The sequence below is a fragment of the Marmota marmota genome, unplaced genomic scaffold (assembly GCF_001458135.2).
Source record: "Marmota marmota marmota unplaced genomic scaffold, marMar, whole genome shotgun sequence".
Classification (NCBI taxonomy): Eukaryota; Metazoa; Chordata; class Mammalia; order Rodentia; family Sciuridae; genus Marmota; species Marmota marmota.
In genome coordinates, this window is record NW_026000142.1 from 12,119,513 (window position 1) to 12,142,329 (window position 22,817).

Here is a 22,817-nt window from a genome sequence, read left to right on the forward strand (position 1 = left end):
CCTGTCAGGAAGATCATTTATAAATTGATCCGACAGCTTAGTAGAGAGGTTGGAGCAGGATGTTGGCATGTGGGTGCCATCCCATAAAGACTGAGTCTCTGGATACAAAAGTAATTCTAGACATCAGCTGTTTATGAGAAGAGGAAGTGGAACATAACCTGAAAACCGATTTACTCCTAAGTAGCAGGTGATGGGGAGCTTCAAGTACTGTACGGAAAAACCCAGGAGAAAAATGGTCTCAAGGAAGCCAGGAGAGACAAGAGTTTCAAGGAAAAACTCATCAAACTGTCAAATGGTGCAGAGGTCAAGCAAGAAGAGGACTGGAGGGTATCCACAAGAGGGATTTGAGTCAGCTATATTGTGGGACAGGACCAGTAGATGGAGAAGAGGTGTGGGGAGAGCTGCTACAGTGAGTGGTGTAGCGGGGAGGTAACAGGCTAGGAGAGCATTCATAGGCTTGTTTTCTAAGATTATTACAAAGGGCTAAGGAGAGTGATAGAGGTAGCAGAAGGTTCACTCTTCCATCTTGTTTATGTTAAATAAAGAAAGCTAAGTCTCCGAATTGTCATATGACTTAGATTACTCCCCAACATGTGCTCTTCCTCATGTTTAAAAGCCTCTCATTGGTGATTATTTTTGGGGAGCACAGTATACTCTGTCCAAGCTTCTGGTGAAAGAGCAGCTGCTCAAGCCCTCACAAAAGTTCTGTTTAGACTATCTGAGACTGCCCTATTGGTGCACAGGGTCTGACTGGGTTCGAATAAAACTCAAGTTTTAATCTTTAGCAACTAATATTTGGAAATACAGTTTTAAAATTACAGAATGTGATTGGTTTCCTTGAAGTTTGATGTTACCTGAGGAATTGGTCAAGGCCACTAAATGTTTAAATGTTGCAGTTTAGAGAATGCCTTTATTGTGTTGCCAATTGCTGAGTGGCAGAGAGCTTTCATTCTAACAAACTTTAATTAGCGAGAAAGAAGTTGAAGGGTGATGTCAGCCAGAATCAAAGTAAACCAGAACAAGAAATACTTTTATTGGTTGCAGAACAGCAACAATGCGTGGTGTCATCTCATTCACTTCCATTACTAACAATGAAAATACTGCAGGTCCCTCAGTGGGGTTCAGACTGTCAGTCATGAACACATGATCCTTTTGATAGGTGTTTTTCACTGGTAATATGATGCTCTTTGGGGTTCCAGAAAATTATTTATTTTTAAAGATATGGTAAATGATTCTTGGCTTTCAAAAACAAAACAATATGGTAAATGTTCCTAATAAAGGAAGAAGTCCCTGCAGTGCATCCACTTAGTTCCTCCATGGCAGTGGATTAGCCTGTTTTTCTCTCAGCATAATTGCTTTAAAGATGTTGACATAAAAAAGAATCATCAATTGTTTAGAAGTCTTTATAGTAGAAATCAGTTGATCCATTTGGGAGATTAATGGAGGAGCATAAATATACGAGTGCTTTATGAAGGATCTGATCGTCTTTTACAACGAGATACCTTTCTCTAAGATAAGATTTTACTCTGAAATTCTTGGTCCTTTCTTCTTTATCTTTGCTTTCCCATGAAGTTTAATTTTATTTATTTTAACTCCATTTGGCCCTCACTTATTCTCCATCTAACCTAGAAGGTTTGGGCCATTCCTTTAACCATTGTTTCACCATTACAGCCAACTCTCTTGCTCCTTGACTTTTCATGGAACCTAATCTGGTCTGCCCACACTCAACGTCATCATTAGATGTCTTGCTGTCACTGGACTGCTGACCACTGCTAGCTGGGACTCAACAACCATGGCAGTGGTAGCCTCTGTAAATTCATGGTCTGCAATTCTTTGGGTCCTGGAGATGGCCTTCGCCATCCTTATATTTTCACATAATTATTCTTCTCCTTTGTGAGTTAGATTAGCCACTAATTCACTCCTATTTTTAAACTTCTTCCCACCAGGTACTCCCTGTTTCAGAAGACAATCTTGACTCCTATTTTATTGAGGCCACCAGGCAGGAACTTGTGAACTTCCTTCTTGACCACCACCCCTGTCCCTACTGATAAATTTTCTCTCAACTGTGTCACCTTCTAGCTACTTTTCTACTTTTTTCTCCTTACCTTTGCCCCCCAGGATGCTCAAAAGAATAGTGCCTGATTTTTTATCCTTCTGTTCTCTGGCTTTCATCCAAACTGCTTTTAACAAGCTTACCACTGATCTGGGAAAGCCTGTGAGTTATTTTTTAGCTTTTACCTTATTTGGTTTCTCTATAACATTTTGTCATTATTGACCATCTTCTTCAGTTTTTTATGAAAATCTTTCTTTTTTGGATTTTCTTCACTGTAAGTAGAGTCTCACAAAGTCAAACCTGCCATTTTTCTGGGCTAGGGGTATAGCTCCATGGTAGTGCCCCGAGTTTGAACTCTAGAAACACACAAGCACATTAAACTATAACCAGAGTTCCATTTTTTCTAAAATTTCAGGAAAAAAATAGAAAAAAATTATTTGGGTTTTAAAACATAATAATATGAAAACTTATAATCCAGTATTATGAATTATACTTTTATGCTAGAAAAATATCATGCTTCGGTAATAGCTTTAAAAAAATAAGAAACCTGATTCTGTGGTACATGTCTGTAATCCTAGCAACTGAGTCAGGAGGCTCAAAAGTTCCAGGTCAGCCTCAGCAACTTTGTGGATCTCTGTTTCAAAATAAAAGAAAAGGACTGGGGATGTAAGTTCAGTGGTAGGGCACTTGCCAAGCATGCATGAGACCCTGGGTTCAAGCCTTGGTACAAAAAATTTTTAAAAATCTGGGCTGGGGTTGTGGCTCAGTGGTAGAGCACTTGCCTAGTACGTGTGAGGCACTGGGTTTGATCCTCAGCACCATATGAAAAAGTAAACTAATAAAACAAAGTTTAAAAATGTTTTTAAAAAGAGAAATATTTATTTCTTAAAATGTTTTGACTGTAGTAATCATTTCACTGTATATATCCAAACATCATGTTGTATATTCCTTGGTGTCTTCTTTTCTAGTTAATGAAGGAGTTCCCTCTTCTGAGCATGTTCAACATCCATGAAAATCTTTTAGAAGCCCTTCTGGAACTTCAAGCATATGCTGACGTTCAGGCAGTCTTAGCAAAATATGACGGTGAGTCCTTGGCTGTTTGTATGTTCTTGAGAACTCGCTCTCTTCTTGACATGTCCCAGTGACTAAACTGAAAGGATCATTTCAAGTAGCACAGCAGCTAGGTAATTCTCTTCTCAAAGAATTTTACCTCCAGTTTCATGATGGTGTTTTATAGAATCTTTAGAAATTCATGCTTAGTAGGGGCAGAAACATCATGTGGCCTGTGCCCAATCCTCTCCGTCCCTCCCCACAGACTCCCCTGGTGCTCTCTCCCCAGCAGGTCATTATATTCACTCTGCTTTATTCCTTCATGGTCAGGAGTCACTGTGCTGGCAGCAGAGTGTTAGAGGTCTAGGACAGCACTGACTGTTAGAGGTCTTGCTGTGGCACCACATTGGTTCCCTGTGAGCACTACCTGTTGGTCATGTTGAGGGTCTGGAGCAATATAGAATGGCTAGTAGTCCTTGTGCTTGTGACAGCTCAGTAAATATTTGAAGATAAAATCCTGTCTGTTTTACCCTAGGTCTTTTCCTCACTAGCAGAATATCCCCAATCCTTTTTTTAGAATGGGCTTTAAAGTCTCTTCACCATTCTGGTTGCTGTTCTTAAAAAACCAGAAGATTAACTGGTACATCCTAGAGATTTTAAACTCTTCTGTTCATATTACCATTATTTGTGAACTCACCATTTGATTCTTTGTACATAAATTATCTGCATAAGTCAGGCACAATGGCTCATGCCTATAATCACAGTGACTTGGGAGGCTGAGGCAGGAGGATAGAAAGTTTGCTGCCAGCCTCAGTAACTATGCGAGACCCAGTCTTAAAACAAAAAAGTAAAAAGGACCAGGAGTGTATCTCAGGGATAAAGCAGTCTTGGGTTTAATTCTTAATACCATATACAAAAAAAATTATCTGCGTAATTACCTGTCATGACCTAACTACTAGAAGCTCTGCAGAACTTCATATTATTCTGTCTTATTTTGTTGACTTTCTCCCTGAAATAAATGTGTTTGCATGTAAAATGAATATTATGGAGTGTTACTTATATTGCATAATCTTTTTTGGTTTTGTTTTATAAGATATTCTTTCTTTAGTAAGCATGTTTAATTCATTTAAAGAATTTTTCAGATCACAAAGTCTCAGGAATTCGTCAAGCATGTAGGGCAAACTTTCATTTAGGTCTTATTTTTCATAAAATTTCACAAAATTCTTCATAAGGAATCTCTGAAATGGGTTGGAGCTGTTTTCCTTACAGTTGAGCGAATTGAGGCCTTTTGAGACTTTTTGTTTTTGTTTTGCTCAAATTCTTGCTTAAATTGGTGGGAACTAAATGCCCTCTGCCAGTGATGGCATCTTTTTGCTATGTGGACATGAACACCCTGTGTAAGAAGATAAATGCTACCTAGTATGGAACTGATTTTAGAAAAAGAAAAGTATCTGTGGAACACTTTAAAGTATACAAAATAAAGACTGTTTGGCCTTCATGTCAGCTCACTTTTATTCTCTGTTTACGTGCTGGAATTTTACTGTTCTGCTGAACAGTGGTCTAAGATTGAGAGCCTAAACTAAGGGGCTTTCTTGTAGCCACAGTGCCCTCACATTGAGCAGCAGCTTCTTCTTCTTCTTCTTCTTCTTTTAATTCTTTTTTAGTTGTCAATGAATCTTTATTTTATTTTTTTATTTTTATGTGGTGCTGAGGATTGAACCTAGTACCTCACACATGCTAGGTCAGTGCTCTACCACTAAGCCACAACCAAGCCCAAGCTTCTTTTAATACCAAAGAAACCTAGTCCCATGTCCATGGGTTCAGGTGGCAGTGCACTTTTCCAGATGCCACAACAAGGTTCCAGTGTTCCTATCCCATTGCTGACCAGTACTCAGCCTGATATATCAAGGCGTAAGAAATAAAGGTTTAACCAATAGTGCCTTGGGGATCACACGTCTCATAAGAGTCCTTTCATGAAGATCTCAGTTCATTACAGAAATCATCAGCCTGTGTTATAAAACTGATTGCAAAATAAAAAAATGAACTCATTTGGAGCTATTCATTGTCTCCCTGTGTCCCATCGCACAGCCTCTGTTCCACAATAACCAAAAGCTGATTTATTAGATTCTGATAACATATGTTCATATTATTTGTTACAACAGCCTGTCCCACCCTCCACTAAAACTTGGCTCACACTTTGAAAAATTCCTTTGTTGCAAATGGACAAACTCACCATATCAAGGGCCTGTGTTGAGCTTTGTTTATGTTGTGTACCTGGCAACAGAGATGATGTTCTTGTTCATTATTCATGGAAAAAGAGCCTCATTAGTGGCAGGCCACATACTGTTGCTGAGATGCCTTGTTAGAGGTTTTCAGTTCAGCAGTTGTCAATAGAGTGCAGATGACCTAACCTCCACTAAATTCTGTAGGGAGTTTTGGTGCTGACTTGGCTCAGGCCTGTATCATTTACAGTAGAAATATAATGAAGTGGCTGCTGAAGTTACTGTTCTTGAGGGGTGCACTGCAACCACTCACAACTGTTGAAAAACATGCCTCTTGTTCCTCATCCCATACCCTGAAGTGGGTTCTTTCAAGTTCCTCCCTGTTACTTTTTCTGGAGACCCAAAGGATCTTGACTGGGCTGCTGGCCTCTTATCGGGCCCTGTGCAAAGTAGTAGGTGCTTCAGAAGGTTTGAAGGCCAGACAGCTTGTAGGGACACCCTGTTCTTCACCCTGGCTCAAGTGTCATCATTCTTATCTCTGAGATATTGGAGGCAGTGGTTTAAATTCCAGCCCCTACATCCCTCTGCACAAAGCCACACCCAAAGCAACAGGATTATATGTTATCTTTGCAAACCAGGATTCTCTAGTTGCATAGCTGTTTCTTGGAAGATTTATAAGAATGGCAGTTGTTCATTGCATTTGTTTAGGTAGCTGAATGTCTTAAGTGGTATGTGGGGAAGTGACACAGTGGGATCAATGCTATTTTTCTAACCTTGGCAAAAAAAAAAAAAAGGGTTTAGAAAAATGGCAAGACACAGGGAAAAAAGGATTTTTTTTGGGGGGGGGGGAAGCAATATGTACTCTCCTTGCCTCATTATTCTTTATCATTAAAAAAAATTTGGCTTTGAGTCTCAAAATCTTTCATATTCTCAAACTCCTCTTATAGTGAAGCACTTTGGAAACCCTGGGTCTCTACTAGGATTACCCGGTTAATTGATTGAACCTCCTTATAATCTGCAACCTAATTTTGGTTTTGCCCTTGAGATAACATCTTGTGTTTTATTATTTTGGCTATTAGTCTGAAACACTACTTGTTCACTGCCAAGAATTTTCATACTCTTCTATTTCCAATTTATTAACCAACATTATATGGGGCAGTTTTTATCCAAGTGGTTGGTCCTGGTTCTATAATGACCTTCACCAAATGATTACAACAACATCAGCAACAGCACTTTCTAGCATTTAATTGGTTCTTATAATGTGTCTGTGTCATATATGATTTTAAGCTTTCACAGATGAACCCATTTATCCTCATCATAAGTTTATTTGTTAGCTCCACTTTTTAGCTGTGGTGTGGCTGAGAAGTACCTTGCTCTCAGGAAGAGCCTAAGATGTTAAAGTAAAGGCATGTAGATGGTATGAGAGAAACGAGATCAACTGAGATCATTGTTAAATACAATATGAATGCCACGAGGAAAGGAGAGCCAAGGATACAAACCAAGGGGTCCACTCCAGGTTGAGGTACTAACCAGCACCTACTCTCTCTGCTGCTGACAGTATATATATTTTTAAATTACCAATACCATTGTACTTGTTATTATTAGCTACAATTTATTGAGAAACTTTCATGTCCAAGCATATCATAGGCATTATCTGTACCATCAAATAACTTGCCATGAGGCAGTAATTCCATTTTGAGCAGATGCAGAAACTGAGGTTTATAAGTTGAAGTAACTTGCAAGACCACACATTCCTAGACAACTGCAGGGCTGGGATTCACATTCAGATCCAGCAGCTATAAATCCCATGTGTTTCCTATAAACATAAGCCTTGCCGAAGCCACATGCTCTGCCCCTCTCATCCTTAAAGTCATGAATTACGTGGTCTAGGGCTGTTGTGCAGAGTTTTGGTGATGCCAAATTGTCTTGTGAGATTTCTTTCTAATCGTTCTTTAAGAAATGAATGTATGTCATTTTTTTTTTTGCTTATTTTTTTTCCTGAAACGATCTTCAATTTGTATTTGATTTCTTTTCTCACAAAGGGAAGTTGATGTGTAGTGATCATTTATTTTGTGATTTATCACCCTTTTTTTCAGTCATACATTTGTTATAGAGATAGATAGCAATGTTTTCAAGATCATGAGTTCATCAGAACCTTCATTTGAAGCCATTGTAGCAGTTGTTATGAGCTTTTAAAAAATCATTTATAGGCCACCTAGTTTGAAGGGTCAGTCTCAAAGATTAGAGTGGTAGCTTGGAAAAGGATTCATGCATTTCTTATTCATGATCATTTGTGCATTTAAGTTTTAGAAGAATCACATGGTGCAAGTGAATGTGAGGGCTACAGGGTACCTTTGGGAGCATCCAGCTCTGCCTGTCTGGTTAATTCTAAAAAGAAGCCATGGCAAGTGGTGAGGAAGTGGACTGGGTCCTTGCTTGGCCCTTCCAGTCCTCACTGAGTGAACTCAAACAAATCAATCTTCTAAGCCTCTCTTTCGTTCTCTAGAAATGAAATCAGGGTTTGGAAAGGCTAAGCAAATTGCCCAAGATCCCACAGTTGATAATTTGTTGGGAGGATTAAAGTAGTTTAATTCCTGGTAAGTATTTAGAACTTCATGGGATATACAAATTAAGAATTCAGAAACTGTTAGCTACTCTAAAGAACCCAGATTGCTACTCCTGAACCTCATGATTCTTGATCAATCTCAAGAGCATGAGAAGATCACCACTAAACAGGGATGAGAGGGGGGAGGGAAAGAGAGAGAGAAGGGAAATTGCATGGTAAAGGAAGGAGACCCTCATTGTTACACAAAATTACATATAAGAGGAAGGGAGGGGAAAGGGGGAAAAAAAAGAGAAATGAATTACAGTAGATGGGGTAGGGAGAGAAGACGGGAAGGGAGGGGATGGGAGGGGATGGAAGGGGAGGGGAGGGGGGATAGTAGAGGTTAGGAAAGGCAGCAGAATACAACATACACTAGTATGGCAGTAGGTAAAAAAGTGGATGTGTAACCGATGTGAATCTGCATTATGTATACAGGGTAAAAATGGGAGTTCATAATCCGCTTGAATCAAATGTACGAAATATGATATGTCAAGAACTTTGTAATATTTTGAACAACTAATAAAAAAAAGAACACACAAGCACAAATACTTCTAGTAAAGTCTGTAGCCACAAAGTTTTTTTCAAGATATAAATTACCTTCTGTGGTTTAAAAAACAAACAAAAAAAAAATAGAAAACCAGCTGGGCTGGGGACATAGCTCAGTTGGTAGAGTGCTTGTCTAGCATGCACAAGGCTCTGAGTTCAATCCCCAGCACTTACTTTGATATAACATCTTCTCAAGGCAACTTAAAAGCAGTTATAGTGGATAATTTAAGACTACAAAAACAGTTATAATTAAACCGTGATGTTAAAAGACTGTCCATTTCAGCCTACAGTATTATTACAATTAAAGTAAAGGGATACTTTCTATTCCCTTTTATTAGTTATGTACTCATTCATATATTATTTTGTATATGTGCATATCCTCAAACTAAGAAATACATAATGATATGTGGAATAAATCAATTAAAATATGGTTCTTGGTCTCAAGATGATTTTAACCTTATCAGGGAACTAAATATGCATAAATGTTCTGAACAAATATAGGATATGATAAATAACATTAGGGATATTTTTAAAACTATTATCTTAGAATTGCAGAAGTGAGATTATTTCTGACCCTGATGGGGCACAGAAAGAAGAGGAAGAAGGTGAGATCAGGATCTGGGATGTTTTCATTAATGACATAGCAGTAGTTCTGAGTCTTGAAGCAGATTTGCAAATACAAATACCAGTACAACTTGGAAGGCATTCATGGCAGGAGCAACAACTTGAATAAAGATAGGTTAAGCAGAAAAATATAAAACATATTGAGAGAAGTAAATGGTTTAAGAGTTTGGAATTAGACCAGAGACCTTATGCCTAGTAGAGGAAAATGTAGGCCCAAATCTTCATCACATCAGCCTAGGATCTGACTTCCTTAACAAGACTTCCTAAAGCACAAGAAATACAATAAAGAATTAATAAATGCGACAGACCCAAACTAAAAAGCTTCTTCTCCACAAAAGAAATAATCAATGAAGTGAAGAGAAAGCCTACATTTTGGGAGCAAATTTTTGTCACATGCATGTCAGATAGAGCACTAATCTCCAGGATATATAAAGAATTAAAAAAAACTTAACACCAAAAATACAAAAAACCCAATCAATAAATGGGCTAAGGAACTGAACAGACACGTCACAGAAGAAGATATACATTCAATCAACAAATATATGAAAAAATGTTCAACATCTCTAGTAATTTGAGAAATGCAAATCAAAACTACTCTAAGATTTCATCTCACACCAGTCAGAATGGCAGTTATCAAAAATACAGACAACAATAAATGTTGGTGAGGATGTGGGGGAAAAGGCACACTCATACATTGCTGGTAGGACTTCAAATTGGTGCAACATACTGGACAGCAGTATGGAGATTCCTTAGAAAACTTGGAATGGAACCAGCTATTCCAGCATACTATAGTAATGCAGTCACATCAATGTTTATAGCAGCTCAATTCACAATAGATAAACTGTGGAAGCAACCTAGTTGCCCTTCACTAGATGAATGGATAAAGAAACTATAATATATATATATATATATATATATATATATATATATATATACACACACACACACACACACACACACACACACAATGGAATATTACTCAGCATTAAAAGATAATAAAATTATAGCATTTTCAGGTAAATGGATGGACGTGGAAAATATCATGCTAAGCGAAGTAAGCCAATCCCCCAAAACCAAAGGTTGAATGTTCTGATTAGTGGATGCTGATCCATACTGAGGGGAAACATGGGAAAAATGGAGGAATTTTGATGGGGCAAAAGGGAGGGAGGCATGGAGAGGGGAAATGGGAGCAGGAAAGATGGTGGAATGAGATGGACATCATTACCCTAGGTACATGTATGAGTGCACATATGGTGAGACACCACATTGTGTACAGCCATAGAAATGTACAGTTGTGCTGCCATTGTGTACATGAATCAAAATGCATTCTTCTGTCATATAAACCTAATTAAAATAAATAATTAATTAAAAAATAGAAAACCATACACAAAATGTCAGTTGAAATGTGAGAATAAGAGCCCAATTTTGTTCTCCCTCACAAGGCAGTGTCATGGCCTATTTTTAAAATCATTTCAAGTGTCTAATAAGATACATACTGATATTTCATAAGAACTCAAATACTTAAATTTATCTCCATTAATTCTTAAATTTTTGGAAACCTGAAAACAGAAATGCCAGGGATTTTTATTCCTGGTCAAAAGACAGATCATTTCTTTGCATTCAGAACAACTTCAGCCTTTGAGTAATTTGCACCAATGGAAATAGAGATCCAAGCTCTTTTGGATATTTATGCCATTGAATCATTTCATGACTGTCCTAAATTTGGGGGCAAAAACTTCTTTGTAAGGAACAGCTGGTCTTTTTTTATTATCATGAATATATATAAATGCAACAACTATATCAATACCATTTTTATTGATGCCATCAAGTTCATCCTAAATTATCATTATTATCTGCCATCTGGTCATATGCAAAGGGTATACTTTTTAGAATGGGGTGTGTTTCTAACACTGGAGGAAATATTTTCATCACAGTATATTGAAAACAGAAGTTGTAAAGAAATCCATTAGGGAACCTATTTTCAGACTATTCAGAGAATAAGCTTTTTGTTGATATTGTTTTGCAGAGTAAGCATGTAGTTATAAGTAAAAATTTCATAAACCTTTTTCATGGCCTGAGGCCTTATAATCAGCAAAAGTTATTTAACTATCATCACTGAAATGGTCACTGGATACCCTGTCTTTTTGTTAGTCTGTTTTCCATTTATGTTTGAGGAGTAAGCAAGGATAGAGGGATTTGAGATGTCAGGAAGACCAGGGAATGAGATCTGTATTAATCAGCACTCTATATGTCAGGCTGCCCACACCTCCAAAACAGTGTCTTTTGGTCAAGTGTAAGATGTGAATTTTGATGCCACAGGCACAAGCAACTTTGGAAACATTCACTATAAAATTAGACTACATTTGCAAAAAAAAAAAAAAAAAGGTTTGGAGTGCTGCCAATCCCTTTTAGCAGCTCTAAACCTAGACTAGCTCCCTTCTCTGGGCTTGCTGTTATTTAAAAGATCAAGAATGTGCTTGAAGATAATCCTTAGGTAAAAGATGAGCAAATTAACCACATTGCTACTTCTAAGAAGAAAATAATCATGAGTTGCTGAGAAATGATAGCTCTTCAAAGCTTTGGGCTAAATACTCTGCTGTTTGGGACACCAAGAGGTAGATCTGCCAAGAGGACTAGCCTTAAAGGTCACTTTAAAGCAAATGATAGGCTGTCAGGTGAAGGACTATAAGAGTTCTGATGACAAATGTCATTTCAATGAGGTCTGTGTGCATGGGAAACTTCTCTCATGATGGAGAAGACATTCCATGAATGCATACATCTGTAATTCACATAGTTGATACATTCACAAACCCTGTATATTTATGTTGGCTTTAGTAATCCTTATTGCCCAGTTATCCTAATTTACCAAGGTAGCATTCCTCCCCAGCCAGCCATTAGCACCACAGAAACTGCCGTGTTTGGCTTCAAGGCACCAGCCACAGAAGCGGGCCCTCTGACAGACCTCCATGGGCAATCCAGTCCAAAAGTTGCAATAACATCTGGTGTTTGGCTTTGTAGCATACAATGAAATTTTCTGGGTGTAGTTGAACGTGTGTAGCCTGCCCTTCCTCCTGACCAAAATTACTAAGGTCATGTAGAATTTCCGAATTGAATCATCAAAATCCCAGGTGGCAATTTTTTTTTCTGGGTTCTTGTGTGTCAATCCTTTTTATTTTTTCAGTGAATTTTCCCCTCTGGTTGAAAGAGGGCCTTGAATTGATTTTTTGATCATGGGGCAAAGGGATTCTGTAGTTCTATTGTCTTCTTTGCATAATATCATAAATAGGAGTAAAGAGAGAAATTTATGTAGCACATCCACATTAAAAAATGGAATAGTAACAGCACATCACAATCCACAAACAGGTTACGAAGAAGAGGTGGGCCGCTTTTGTCTTCATTCCCCGCCCCCATTTTTGTTTGTCTCTTTCATGGTTCCAGAAGCATCTGTGAAGGACACATGTGTTGGACTAACATGAACTTCAAGTATGTCTGGTCAATTTGTTGCTTGGCCAAGAAAAGGGATACATGTTGAGTATCCCTTATGCAAAATGCTTGGAACCACAACTATTTCAGATTTTTCAGGTTGTTTTTTGTTTTTCTGGTTTTTTATTTTGGAATGTTTGTATAGTTGATCATCTGACATCAAAATGCTCCATAATTCAAAACTTCTTTGGTGCTTAAAACATTTTGGATAATGGAGCATTTTGGATTTTGGATTTTCAATTTGGGGTATTCTACCAGCACTTGGTACTTTACAATCCTAAAAGGTTACATAGAGTAACTAGGATTTTTTTTCATATTATTCCATAAAAGATCTATCAAATCCTTATGTTAAAGATACTATAAGGTGCTTCTGGATGCAGATATAGATATGACCTAGTATGTGTCACCATGTTTTCATGCTAATGGATAAAGATGTTAGACACACACACACACACACACACACAAACAAACACAAGTGATGTGTTTGATGAAGATGAAGCAGTGTATCTGTTAGGAACTTGCTATAACCAGTTCAAAGAAAGAATTCTTTGAGAGTAAGCCCTATGTCCTTTAATCTCAGACCTCTGTGTAATAGGGTAGTCATTTGGAGCATCTGTGGTCAATGACTGAATCAGTAGATGTCCATGCCGCTATTGCATAGTGTCTTCATTTGTGAAGAACTTTGAAATTTATTTATCTGTTGGAAACTACCACTGAAAAACTTTAGAAACATAGATATGAAAATTGACCCTCAATTGACTTATCTCATGCATAGGAACAGTAATAATTCATTTTAAGCTACAGTTTGGATGAACTGAAGAAATTTTTAGCTGAAAAAAATCACTAAAAATTGTTTTATCCTATCTAAACTTTTACCCCACAAGTTTTTTTCCCCAAGATTATTGCATTGGATTTTTGCTATTATGAGCCATTTATGAGTTTTGAAAACTACAGAGGAATTCTCCCTATGATGACCTTTACTTGCAGCAGAATCCTTCCAATAAAGGGTCCTTAAGGAGCAAGGAGAGGTGTGGCTGGCCTTCCTTGTTCTAGCCAAAGATTCTTCTACTTTTCTTCAACCTTGTTTCGGCTTTTACATTTTTTTTCTTCCTACTGCAGGAAGGAAGTATTCCACTGCTGTTTCAAACCAATATCTAGATTAGTGCACCAACACAGTGCATTGTGCTGGGACTCCACAAAGACAAATGTGGTTAACACATGTTGAGAAATAATGCATTTCTGACTCTCTCTTAAAACCCCCAACAACACTGACCAATTTGGTTTCCAGGAGCTAAATTGTTTCCAAATAGAAGGATGCCGCTATGAAGGGATTTGAGATTTTAGTACATTATTCAGGATTTCATTCAGCAAACACTGACTACTAATTATAGTTTAAACATTGTTTTGTGTTGTGGGTTGAAAGTGATAAAGAAACACAGATTTACTCCTAAAGTATACCGTGAAAGTAGGAGTAGCCAATAAGGGAACGAACAATTGCCCTAGGTATAAGGAATTTGATAGACTTTAAGCCAAGAATAAAGGGATGCCTCACCCAGCAAGGGGAAGTGAGAAAAACCTTCCCAAAGGAGATGCTATCTGAACTGAACCAGACAGTGAAGATGCATAGGCCAAAAGAGCACATTAGAATTTCAGGGGCACAATTTTTTTTTAGTCAGTTTTTGTTTGTTTGTTTGTTTGTTTGTCACTGTGACTCAAACACCTAAGAAGAACAACTTAAAAGAGGAAAAGTTTATTTTGGTTCAGAGTTTCAGAGGTTCAGTCCATGGTTGGCTGACTGTAGCTCTGGGCCCAAGGTATGGCAGAACATCATGGTAGAAGGGTGTAATGGCAGAAAGCTGCCAGTTCATGACAGCCAGGAAGCAGAGAGAGAAGGAGGAGCTCTGCTCATTAGGGACAAAATATAAACCACAAAGGTACCACCCCAATGGCCTACTTCCTCCAGCCAGACCCTACCTGCCTGCAATTACCATCCATTTAATCCACGTCAGCAGTTAAAACTCTCGTAACCCAATCATTTCACCTCTGAACAGTCTTGCATTGTCTTACATATGAACTTTTGGGAGGCATTTCATGTCTACACCATAACAACAATTGATGTATCTTACGTGGGGTACTCCTTGAATCCCACAGAGCAGAGAGATGGAGAATGGGTATACTGTAGGACGAAGATGCCTTAGGTGAGTTAACTAGGGGCCAGACCTCAAAGGACTTTGAGTCTAACTCCAGTTTAATTCTAAAGGCCTTTGAGAGACCTGGTAGCACGTTCAGCAAAGGAAGGCTTTAATCTGACTGCACATTTAGAGTGGCACTGTGGCTTCACATTTGTCCTTGTGTGGCTCAAAGTTGTTGAGAGTCCAACACAATGTGAAAGCTCTCAGACCTGAAAGACTGGAGCACATTGAAGAGGGCCCAGAGGTGATTTCAGACACTGTTTTGAAGCACTGTTTTATCGAGGGAAGGATTTGCAAGGTTTCCAACACTAGTATAAAATTGTTAGTAGAATTTAGTTTTTCTTCTTTAAACAAAAAACAGGAATTCCAATGCTGAGACTTTTTTTGTCTCCTGGGTGAGGAAAACTTTCTGTTTTAAACTATAACCACTTATTTTCATTTGCTCTCTGGTGATCTCTTCCCTCCGGCAAATTGAGGCTGATGTAGACACAGCACAAACCTCAGATAATCTTTCAGGGGAGTAACTAAGACATGAGTAAGAGGCTTCCAGTGCCCATGTAATCCATCAACACCTACATACTTCTGCTGGGTTGTAACAATGTCATGAGGAGGAAAAATGTGAAAGGTGGGGAACAGGTGGAGTATTTACCTATCCTTTACATTAAAGGTTGAAGTTGAACAGTGAAGTCCATGATATCAATGCCTGTCAAGGTAGATCTACAAGTTTCATTTGCTAAAACAAAGCATCTATCAACTTTGGCCTTGCTGACACTTCAGGTCCTGATAAAGTGGACAAAGCCCATTGAGTAACACCTTGGATATAATTTCTACAAAAAGAAGAACTATTAGTGGAGATTAATAGAAATCATAAACAAAAGGAAAATAATCATAGATATGTTCCTTGAATCTAAACCCAAACAAAACCCAATAACAACAAAAAGCTAAAGCCATGTTCTTTTTAATTAATTCAAAGTAAACATAAATATGAACCTATAGATAGAGATTCAATAAATATAACCTACTATGTGCTGACATGATTTGACATAGGCTATATAAAGGTTTGTTTTCTAACTGGGAAATGGTTCAGGAGAGATGGGAGACTCTAAATGATGAAATTATGGTTACTCCCAGTGGAAAAGATGCAAAAGAAGTACAAATGATTAAAGTATGTGAAAACATCAGAATGACAAGTAGCTAAGTCAGTATATACAAGTGAGGCAAAAACCTATACGCAGGTGTTTAGGAAAGTCCAGAGGAAGTAAGTCTTGAGGCTTGAACAGCTTGAGAGCTGTTCCCCCACATGCCAAGTAGAACTAGAAGAAAGCATGAGAAAGATGTCAGGGAAAGTAAAAGCCAGTGTCATTACTAGCAGTCCTAGACAGGGGCAACACAGGCAGGACATGATCTCCAGGAACAGGGGTTTAGCTGGTAGCTCTTAAGAATATCCCTTAGCTCCTCTAGGCTTGTATTTCTTCATCTGAAAAAGAAAAAGACATTGAAGGGAATGACAATGGCTGTCCTGGGCTAATGTCTAATTCTTTGGAGCATAAAATATTGTATTATACCTATTCATTCTATTTTCCATTTCCTTCAATACTTTGGTTCATTTCTTAGATTTTCAGCAAATAAGTAAATCCCAGCAAAATTCTAGAAAATATGTTTCTATAGTTTATGGATTCTTAAGAGAAAAGGAAGTGATTAAAGATTCAACATGAATATACAAAAGAAGCTCTAGCAAATAAACACAGATGAGATAAGGGATGTGAAAATATTTAGAGTCTACACAGTAGTACTTAAAAGTGTATCTTATTAGTTTAAATAGCTATTTTAAAAATCTAAATTGGAAGAATGTCATAGAAGAGTTTATATCTTTATTTAAACAAACCATTTGATAATATTTTTGATGCTATTCTTTGAGGTAACATGGAGCAATATGGTCATAATACCTAATTAATAAATAGTTGTACATGTATCATTGCAGATAGTTGCAGATTGATGGTGATCACTAGAATCCTTTTCCCAGGTTCTTTCTTGGTATTACCATTGTTGTTATTGTTTAATCAGAACTTGGAGACAGTACAGCACAGTTAAAGTGCTGTGGACAAGTTATATATATATATATACACACACACACACACACACACCACACATATGCTAGCTGTGTGATATTTACATATTTCTTAACCATACTATGCTTCCTTATCCCCTACTATGGAACCCTATCTCACAGGGTTACTCTGAGGATTGAATAGGATAATGTGTATAAGAGATAAACACCAGTAACTTCCCCTTAGTGAGCCCTTGATGAATGCTAGCAGCACTTTTTTTTAATATTTGTTTTTAGTTGTAGGTGGACATAGTGACCTTTATTTTTTATTTTTATGTGGTGCCAAGGATCGAACCCAGTGCCTCACATGTGCTAGGCGAGCATTCTACCACTGAGCCACAACCCCAGCCCACTAGCAGCAATTTTGATGATGGTACTGATCATATGGGAGGAAGCGTGCTTGTGAAATGTACAGATGGTACAGAGGTGCTGGTGGTAGCCTCAATCAAAAAGATGACAAATATGCTATAGTGGTGTGCTGAAACCCTCAGAATTTAATGATAAAGGTATAATTTTAAAATTTAAAATTTAATGGAGTCAAATGTGAAATCTTGCCTATAGGTTTTCAAAATTTCAGAAAACTTTCATGGTTTACGTGAAAGAAGAAAGAATAAATTTTGGCTGATATCAATTTGGATTGAATCTGAAGGGTTTTGATGGCCACAGAATCATAGGAACAAATAAGGGGTCCCAGCTGCTCAAAATCGGGGTTATCCTAGCTGGTGTTCAGGGAGGTGTAGTTACCACAGCTCCTCAGACTGCACATTTCCTCTAAGCTCTGTGCCATTCAGATTTAGGAGACTTAAAATATTATTTACATTTATAATTCTCATTTTTAAAAATCACCCATTGTCCAATAACAACAATAGGTTGAGAAATTCTTAAAAATATGTTAATTGAGGAGCTGGAGGTATCCTAGGGAAAAAAGTGGTACAGAGGAGATATTTTAATCACTTAATGTTTGAAAGGCTGACTTGAGACATAATTGGATTATGTTTTGTAATAGAAGGTCAAATTGGTGATTCTGGATAAGTATTCATAGAGAGAATGGAGTGGGGCAGAATGATAAACAGAAAACTGTTCCAGAGAGTCAACTGGTAAGACAGCTTCAGGTGAATACGGGGTTGTAGGGTTTATTTTTAAATTATTGAGGTAGAAATTACATATTGTAAAATGCACAAGTCTTAAGTATAGAGAGAAATGACTTTGTACTTATGTATACACCCATCTGACCACCACCCAGAATGAAACACGGAACTTTCCACTATCTCAGAAGGTTGCCTCATACCCTCTTCCAGCCAATAACTGCTCTACAGCCCAGAAGTAACAACTTTCCTGATCTCTATCATCAAATATTAGTTTTCCAAACTTCATGCAACTACTTTAGAATACTGTTGAGCAGTTTCCAGTGAAGTTTAACAAATATCTCCCTTTTGATCGAGTAATTCCATTTCCAGTTATATATCCAAGAGAAGTGAAATGTTGTTGTTGTTGTTTAACTTACACAAGAATGGTCACAGCAGCCTTATTCATCTAACTTAAACCTGGAAGATAATACAAATATTCATTACCAAGAGAATAGATAAACATGAGTATATCCACACAATGAAGTAATACTTAGCAAGGAAAAAGAATGCTGTACTGATACATGTGAATATATGGCTGAATCTCAAAATATCAAGCTGAGTAAAAGAAGCCATATATAAAAGAGTATTGTCAGTTTTTTGTCTCTGTAACAAAAATACCTGACAGGAACAATTTAAAGAAGGAAAAGTTTATGTTGGCTCATGGTTCGAGAGGTTTAGTCCATGATTAGTCAAGTTAATTTCTCTGAACTCAAGGTGAGGCAGAACTTCATGGCAGAAGGACTTAGTAGAGGAACGCTTCTCCATTTATGGTAACTAGGAAGCAGAGAGGGGGAAGCGGGGGACGAGCCACAGGGAAGAGGACAAGTCAGTCCAAGATGGACTGATTAGGCTACTGCTGTCACAATCAAATCACTTCACCTCCCAACATTTTTGCATTACCACAAGGAATTTGGGGGGACACCTCATATCCAAACCTTGACAGATGCATACTCTCTGATTTAATTTATGTGAAGTTCAGGATTGTAGCTTTTAATGAAAGATTTTTATGACAATTTGATTTTGCATTCCTAACACACTTGGGGAAATTTCTCTCCCCTTCATGAAAGGACTTGTATGAACACAAGCAGGCAAAGAAGTAAAAGGGAAATTGAACTAATGCTAGCAGATCAGCTTTGCTTAAGTGAGAAACATTTATTTAGCATTCCTTCTTTCTGCAATGAATAATGGAATTAAGTGATATTTCTTTATATCCTTTCCTTTTGTTTCCTCCTTGAGCTTTGTGTGTGAATGTGTTGTTTTGTGGGGATTGAACCAGGGCCTTGAGTATTCTAAGCACGTGCTCTGCCACTGAGCGTACACTTAGCCTGAATTATAATTCTTAAGACTTGTGGGTAATAATCACAGCTTAATGCCATTTGCAAAAGGCAACAATACACTGCAGAGTTAAGAGCTTTTTTATACAAAGCTAACTACTTACAATGATCATTGAGTCTTCCTCAAAATAAAATGTCTGAGCGCATTACAGGCAGTATTGGAAAGCAGGTGATTTTCATTCTCTGTTGAAAACTTCTGATACTAACATTTTCATCACTTCTGAAAGCTACCTTCTTCTTTGTACCATTTACTCGTTTTGGTAGTGGTAAAAGCCATGAAATCATGGTAGGCAGATAAAACTGTAGAGGACAGGGTTGGGGATGTATCAGCGCTAGAGCATTTGCCTAGCTGGCATGCACGAGGTTATGGGTTCAACCCAGCACGTCAAAAACCAATTAAAAAAAAAGAAATATAGAGAACAGATTAGAGTCATCAGTGGATGCAGGAGGAAGTTCAAGGAGGGTCAGATATAAAGGGGAAGCACAGGGAAGTATCTTTGTGATGCAACCGTTCTGTACCTTGGTGGTGGTGGTTCTAGGAATCTAAATATGGGATGAAATTGAATTGCATGTAGATACACCTTGAACACATATAAAAATGGTGAAAAATGATCAATACCTGTAGTTTACTTCAAGTACTATACCAATATCATAGTTTCTTTTATTTTTTTTTTGATGTTATACTATAATTATATAAGATCTCACTACTGGGGGAAGCTGAACTTGAGTGAAGCCTTCAGAGGTCTCTTGGTACTTCTTCACAAATTCTTGTGAGCATGGAACATAATAAATTTAAAAATTATTATTAAAATTTAAAAAAATCATAGTAGGCACCAATAATCAAGTCTCAGCCTTCTGAAGGTGGGGTAGGAATAAAAGATGTAGGGCTCAGAAGGCAAGCAGCGTATCTTAATTAATTCTCTTAGAAGGTAGTATATGTGGTTCTTCTTAAAAGTAAGCCACATATCAGTTTCTGGCTCTGATTTGGATGTTAGGCAGAAATTAAATTAAAATATGTAAATGAGGTGATGTCCTGGGGCAGGCACACTGCCAAAGGCGCACACTGACTTTCACAGGGGTGTTTAGGTGTACTTGACAGATCTACAGGCTGACTGTGCTTCATACCATTGTCTGTACTGTGTCTGGCTCACCAGTGTATTTGCCCATGAGCTTGCTCCAGTCATTTTATAGAACAAAATTCTTCTTTCTAGCATCATCATATTATTATTCTTTAAAAATTCAGTTATTATATGTAAATCACAGGAAGCTTTGGAAATAGAGAAAAAGCAGTAGAAAAAAATTGCCTAGAATACTATTTTTCAGAACAAAAATTCATTATTGATATTTGGTATATATTATTTCAGTCTTTTTACTACTTTGCATATAAATTCTTCTAAAAATGAATATTAATTCATTTTTATAATCATATTTTACTTATCCCTATGTGTACAAATGTTCAATAGAACATTTACATCTAGAAAAATGGAACAGGAACATTTACATTGTATGAGAGTGTGGAGTATATTTCTGGATTAAAGATTCCTTTGATTAGGCATCTCTAGTCCTTGCTGGAACACCTCAGTTATATTTTTTTCTGAATTTCCATCTGGTTAAAAATGTCTATCTGTTGATTAGGTAATCATAATTTTATCCTCATTGAGAAGTTGTTCATTAACTAGAGGTTTTCTTTAGTTTACTGGGTGAGGCTCTGTCTTGCTCTTCCACTTTCAATGGATTATAATCATTGTTGCAGCCTCAGCTCCTTCCTCGGGTTTTCTGTGGTCCTCTCTACACAGACAGGTACCAGCTTGACCCCTGGATCATACCAGGAAGGGCGGCAACAGGACTTAGACTATTTATACATAAAATGTACAAAAAATACAGTTTTTTAAAATTAGCTTTCAATAGCAATCACTAAGAGACCCTAGAAAATAAGATGTTTCCGGTATTGATTGTCCACACTGGAAAGCTGCTAAGTGTTTAGATGTTAGAAAAGCAAGTCAAACCTCTGAGCCTGACATTCTTTTCTTGGTCATAAGCGCACCATTCACACCACTCTGTAGTATGTGTGTGTTGGGGAAATTTTGCTTGAATACAACTTATGAGATTCAGACTACAAACTCCTCTTTCTCCTTTAGTTCTATGCTGGTACTATGACCTTGCAAAGGCTTAGTCTGTTTATGGCACTACAGAAACCCATTAGGGGAGGGAGACAAAGCGGTGGCAAAGAAGGAACTTGATAATGTTAAGTGAGCTGATCAGAAGATGAAGGACCATCTTGTCTTAAAGAACCATCCTTCCACAAGGCTAATGTAGGGGTGCTTTATGTAGAAGATGGTGAGGACCTTCTCACATGTAGAGGTTTGCAGTCAAATGACACACATTGGATTCTTACTGTTGAGTCACAAGAAGCTTTTCAGTTCTGTAAATCATAAGAATAAAGATCATTATGTCCGCAGGCTATTCTTATCACCAATGAGCTTGCCCACATGCAGTTTCTGACATTACACAATAGACAGGCTATAGGGGCAGCTCCCATAGCCTCTTGCTGATCACCAGGCTCACACTAATGCAAGAAAACATAATTTACCTGATTATCATGGAAGAGAATATTCAAGTGAATTTAAGTCAGCCACAAGATCTGCTCTCAATGCTTGTCTTTAATATTTTCTATAATTGTGTTTTATCATTGTCATTAATATTTCCCACAAAGAGAAATTTCTCAGGCTGGACCTCATGGTAAATACTTGTTGTTCCTTCCTTAGGCTGCTATCAGCTAATTCTTGGCCTTTCCTTTTCAGTCCTACTGCAGTATAAACCTTTCTAAGTTGAAAACAGCTCTATGAAGAAACTTACAGGGCATTCCAGGTGTTAAGAGCTCCTCTAACCGACAGTAAATTTTGCAGCAACTGGAAATAACATTTTTTTTTACCTATTTTTAGTTAAGAACGTCTTCCTATATCAGAGCATAAATTAGGTTATAAGTGCTAAAGAAATACTAATTCATCCTATTTTAAGAAAAAAAACCAGATTATTATTTAAGAACAAATATATCCCCCAAAGGGACTGCCCTCTTTGAGTTGATCTACTCTTTTTATTTGTTCCTTTTAGTTACTCACAACAATAGAGTATATTTTGATATATTTATACAAACATGGAGTATAGCTTGTTCTAATTAGGATCCCAGTCTTGTGGTTGTACCTGATGTGGAGATTCGCTGTGGTGTACTCATATATGTACATAGGATAGTTATGTCAGACTTTTAGTTGTACCCTATACTTTATTTTTCAACTTGTTATCTGAATCTCTTACCTGCCCCCGCCACTCTATCTGAGATTTTCTAAAAAACTTAAAGGAACTATTATCCTGGTTGGAAATTCAACTTCACATGAAAGGAGGTTTATCAGGGATATGAATGAGCAAAACTTTTATCCTTCCCTAAAGATTCCATGTATATATACTCTTTATCTATAT

The 22,817-nt window shown here is 37.4% G+C and overlaps 1 protein-coding gene and 1 long non-coding RNA gene across 9 annotated transcripts in view; one reads left to right on the plus strand and one right to left on the minus strand.

Moving 5' to 3' along the window:
• Positions 1-22,817, plus strand: part of St7 (suppression of tumorigenicity 7) — a 250,355-nt gene that overhangs the window by 186,679 nt on the left and 40,859 nt on the right. For all 8 annotated transcript variants that reach the window (XM_048786023.1, XM_048786024.1, XM_048786026.1 and 5 more), the window contains one exon: positions 3,022-3,136. In XM_048786023.1, coding sequence (XP_048641980.1) covers positions 3,022-3,136 — 115 coding nt within the window. The remainder of the gene's footprint in view (positions 1-3,021; positions 3,137-22,817) is intronic.
• LOC125611371 lies at positions 15,718-22,807 on the minus strand. The gene is made up of 2 exons (XR_007341538.1): positions 18,387-22,807; positions 15,718-16,252 (listed from the first exon to the last, which is right to left on the minus strand). It is a non-coding gene; the product is annotated as an uncharacterized LOC125611371 (long non-coding RNA).